At 37.3% G+C, this 4,761-nt stretch overlaps 1 protein-coding gene across 1 annotated transcript in view; it reads right to left on the bottom strand.

Annotated features, from left to right (window-relative positions):
- Positions 1 to 133: 133 nt before the first annotated feature.
- Positions 134 to 4,761, bottom strand: part of mus81 (MUS81 structure-specific endonuclease subunit) — a 14,926-nt gene continuing 10,298 nt past the window's right edge. The window contains exons 10-15 of the mRNA XM_015391415.1: positions 4,253 to 4,365; positions 3,830 to 3,949; positions 1,355 to 1,450; positions 994 to 1,122; positions 796 to 899; positions 134 to 380 (exon numbers count right to left, since the gene is read on the bottom strand). Coding sequence (XP_015246901.1) covers positions 266 to 380; positions 796 to 899; positions 994 to 1,122; positions 1,355 to 1,450; positions 3,830 to 3,949; positions 4,253 to 4,365 — 677 coding nt within the window. The 3' untranslated portion in view covers positions 134 to 265. The remainder of the gene's footprint in view (positions 381 to 795; positions 900 to 993; positions 1,123 to 1,354; positions 1,451 to 3,829; positions 3,950 to 4,252; positions 4,366 to 4,761) is intronic.

Genomic DNA, 4,761 nt, shown 5'->3' with positions numbered 1-4,761 from the left:
GACCCAGACTCGAAATGCTTGAGAACCACCTGCTAGGTACTGATTCAAAGATGTGTTGAGATCTCTACACAGATTCAGGTCAGATTTAAGTAATTTTGTAGCTTAGTAAAGATTAAATCATTTTCATTATGCCCAAATATGCAAAACCCTGGAAATAGAAGACAGACAACTATATTTACCATGAGAAACGAGTTTCTAATTAGCATGTGAAATTATCATTGCCCTTCAGTCCTTAAAGAAGGTTTCAGTAAAATCAATGATTGCTTTAATCTGTAATGATGAAATATGCTGCTAACCTTTTCAACTTCCCGTATCGGATGCAGGAGAGGAGTTTCTCTTTCTCTGCCTCACTCCCACACTTTTCATAAGCGGCTAGGAGACTAAGAGGAGAAAAAATAAACATCATAAACAGATGAAACAATAATTTTGCTATAGCAGAGCATTAACTATACGAGTAACTGAGCAAATAGGATTAGAATAAAAAATCTCTTATCTTGACAATGTTGTCTCTTAATTATTTAACAGGAACTGTCAATCACTTACATATTTTGGTCGTGTTCTGATCTTTTCTTCCACAGAAGCAGATTTAATTTAATAAATTGGTTAATTTTGAAAATAACTTTGGATGTTTTTTTTGGATGCTTTTTGTTCTTTTTTAACATTTCTGTTTATTCTCAACTGAACACAGATTAGAACACAAACTTCTAATATTTGAACCTGAATATCCTCACACTTACCCTACAGGTAGTATTTTATAGAAAAGTGAGATGCTTTTATAAGGCCCAGAGGATTTACCTATGTGGACTGCTGTACTGCCCCAGTATGGCTGCTGCTTTATCACCAGACAACCCACTGATCTGCATCAGCTGTCTAGCAAACACTTCTCTCACCGTCTGACACTGTGGTGGAAGATAAAACAAACAGAATCACAAAAAACAAGATGCGTTTATTTCTGTCGGTCATTCTAAAACCACCTAAAGGGGAGGTGTTCACCTTGTTTTTCACAGCCCCGTGGTTAAACTCTGCAAAAGAAATGAGAGAGCAGAAGGGGATCCCTCCCTCCTCTTCATTGCTGGATATGTCCCCCTCCAGCTCTCTGGAGCGACAGAACAGGGTTCGGTTCTGAGACACGAGGAAGACGGCAAAGTTAGAAGGAAGGTCACAGTGAAGCATCTCTTTGTTTTCTCTCACAGTTAACAAAACCTTCAGTGAGGTGTTGAGATTCACACAGATATGTTGCTAAATAGGTCATTGCTTCACACCGATCCTTCAGGGAAAATTAACACAAAAATAGACGCCTAATTTTTATTAAAGTTGAAACACGAAATCCGGTTTTGGTTTCTTTGTTTCCCACCTGGTAGAGTTTGGTCAGGTATCGGGTCATGACTGTGAGGTAGGCGGCCGACTCGCGGACATCTTGGACTCTTTTAACGAAGAAGCCGTCAACAACCTAAAACAAACATAACAGAAAACAATAAAATTTTCATTTGTAACCAGTTTCAACAGGTTCTACCAAGAACAGAGCAACAACAGGGTAACCAGTGTTGTAGTACTCGAGATCGGTCTTGGTCTCGAGACCATTTTTTGATGGTCTTGTCTCGGACTTGACCGCATTTGGTCTCGGTCTCGTCTCGGGGGCTGAGGACTCGGCATTTTATTTCAAGACCAGTCAAGACCACAACTGTGGAAATAACACTAATCATCGGAATATTATCAGTTTCTTTAAGATCCTTCAATAACCTGTCTCATTGGTAAATGCAGTGAAGGAGATCAATCTATTTTTTCAACAAATTATCTGTCTCATAACATATTTCACAACTTGGTGACAGATATATTTATTTAAGAAAAGTTACATAATATAGCTTTAATCTGTATATGAGAGAGCAACAAGAGAAACGATTGGCTTTTTTTTTTTTCAGTTTTACACATTTTACAGAATTTTGCACATTGTTTTGAAATAGCACATTTAAAAACAACATAAATGTATGTACTGTTCATGAAAGGTAGAGAAAAAACAATTTTGATCGACTTTGATTAATTGTTTGAAATTCTGTGATTACTACACAGAAGTACTAAATAATGATGTTAATGTTTAGTCCAGTTCTGTGTGTTAAATATCTAGGTGTTTTTATGTGAATGTGAGTCTTTTAGATAAATTTTTGTGATTTTGATCATGTTTCACATTTTATTGTCACATACTGGCGCTGGTCTTGGTCTTGACTCGGTCTCGACTTCCCTCTGTCTTGGTCTTGACTTGGTCTTGGACCCTAAAAGTCTTGGTCTTGGTCTTGTCTTGGTCTTGGGTTAGGTGGTCTTGACCACAACACTGAGGGTAACAATGAGCCGCTGTTACCTTTCCATTTGATTCAGATAACAGTTAATCACAGCATCTGGTTTTGTAGTTTGGTTTATTTTGGTTGTTCTGAATTTAGTAGATTTGTTTGGGGTGTGGCTCCTTTAGCAGGCCACATCTTGTTTTTCTTTTTGTAAAAAGGTAACTTTATTTCACTTTACAATATTTTTATTAATTTCTCAACTCTTCTTAAAACTGAAACACGTGTATTGGAGAGGTAAAATGTGAAAGTTATTTTTTAAATACTCACCACTGCCATTTCCCTCTCCAAGCAGGTGTGCACAGGACTGCACCATTGGAGAATTAGGGGGCGTTTGGTCTCATGTATGGTGTTTTCTATGTGGTTTTGAGTATTTGTTTGGAATGAATTAAAATATTTCTGGTTTGTAGTGATTGGTAAATCTATTTCTTTATTAGCTGATCTTCTCATTTCTTGTGATTTTGCAGCTGTATATAACAGGTTTATAGCTTTTATAATGGTTTCTTCCAATTTAGTTCCAACTCTATTTAAGAAACATGTCTGCCATAGTTCTAGGTTGGTGCAGTTTGATATGTCAGCTGAAAACTCTTTGGATATTTTTTTTTGTTTCTTTTCAACTGGTTTAACCATGTTAAATGCAGCATAAATGCACAGTCATAGAAAATACTTCAAGGCAGGTTTAAGGTGCCTGAACGTTTCTTTCCAGGTGTTCAGTGAAAGACAACATTGCAAGGGGAACCTGTTCATTTAAATGTTATAGTTGGTTTAAAAGGCAGCTGCTGTTGGACCTCCTGCAGAGTTTGGCGCCCTCTAGAGCCTCTAGAGTGGATGCTTTTAAGTTTCAATTTTATTTTTATTTATCCGTTATTACTTTTTTAATGGGTTTTTGCAGCACTAGTGGCTCATTTATTATACAGTAGGCTCACAGGAAAAGGGTTATGAGAGACGGTGAGAGACATGTGGCAAAGGACCACCGGCCCACATCGAGGATATGGACCGTATATGGGCCGTGCACGCTAACCACTGCGCCACCGAAGCACCTCAAAGTTTCAATTTTAAAAACAGTAATAACTGGTTTCTTCTCGAATTGTGTCCTTTTGAGGTTTGCTGTTGATTTTTGTTGGTTTGAGATAGTAGGGAAAAGCAGTCTGCGGGCCTGTTTCTCTTCTAAAGGCCATGAGAAAGAGCTGAAAACACACAGCATCATCAAGTTTGAGACTTTGAAATAAACATAAATCATAAATCTTATATTAAACCAGGAGGCCTCTTCAAGAAAAGTGATTATAGCTTTTAACTATAGGCTATTTTAAGGGGTTAATGATGCAAATAACAGGGACAATAATTAATATGTGTGTAATGAGGATTTCTGTTGCTAAATAACTTTAATTGCATACAAAAAAAAATACTTTTTTTAATCATACAAATTTACAAAAGGTTGTTTCTGTTAGAAGTACCTGCTGCTGTTGCTTTGGTGTTCAGAGCATTCATACTCTCACCTGTGTGTTGACGATGGCTTGCTGCAAGGTGCTTTCAGGTAAACTCAGGTGAGCAGCGGATGAGCTGCTGCCCTCTACCAAGTAGATGGGCTTACGGAGACCGCATCGCTTCAGTCGAAACTGATAGAAAAACAGAAAAAATAACCATTTTAGGACATCTTTTTTTACCTGCTTTTTTACTGTAGGATTCTTTTCACTTGACACCAGCTTGAAAAAAAAGAATGTCAATCTTTAAGGCAAAAGGGTGCAGTGTGAGTTTTTCAACAATTAGAAAGTGACTGACAAATAAAAGCACTCAACTTTGAAAAGTGAGAAAAACATGAAGGTAATGCGTGAATTGAAATATTCTTTTTCCATTTCTACTTAGTTCAGATTCATATCTACATTAGTAAGATCATTAAATATAGACTTATTTAACCTCACCTTTTGTTCCCTAAAGCGTCCGTCGATGATGCTCCCACACAGGTCGTCCATCCTCTTCCTCTCAATGATATAATCGAGGACCAGCTCTCTCCCTACGGGAGCTCGCAGCTGACCTGGACATCATAATTCATATAAATATGCACTCAGTTACTTTGATGTAGTCATGTTATGTAGTCGTTATTAAACTTTAGAAAGACAGATTCTCCATTGATAAACTGCTGCTAAGGTTAAGGTCATAGAAATGCTTATAAGGACTTTTAAGCTAATATATCAGATGCTGTGTTACCTTTAAACTAGGGATGCACGATATAATCGGCCCCCTATCGGTATCGGCCTGTATCGGCCTTAAAACTGAATATCGGACATCGGCCACCCCACCGATATTTAACCCGATATTTGATCAGCTTCTGAGTTTCTAAAGTCTAAAAAATAAAATAAAATACTACTTCTTCTTCTTCTTCCTCAAAAACTTCTGTTTTACAGACTTAAAAACTTCTAAAGACGAGGGA

This window comes from Cyprinodon variegatus, unplaced genomic scaffold (genome assembly GCF_000732505.1).
Source record: "Cyprinodon variegatus isolate N-32 unplaced genomic scaffold, C_variegatus-1.0 Scaffold540, whole genome shotgun sequence".
Classification (NCBI taxonomy): Eukaryota; Metazoa; Chordata; class Actinopteri; order Cyprinodontiformes; family Cyprinodontidae; genus Cyprinodon; species Cyprinodon variegatus.
The sequence above is the reverse complement of the archived record's forward strand: the minus strand, read 5'-3'. Positions and strand labels throughout refer to the sequence as shown.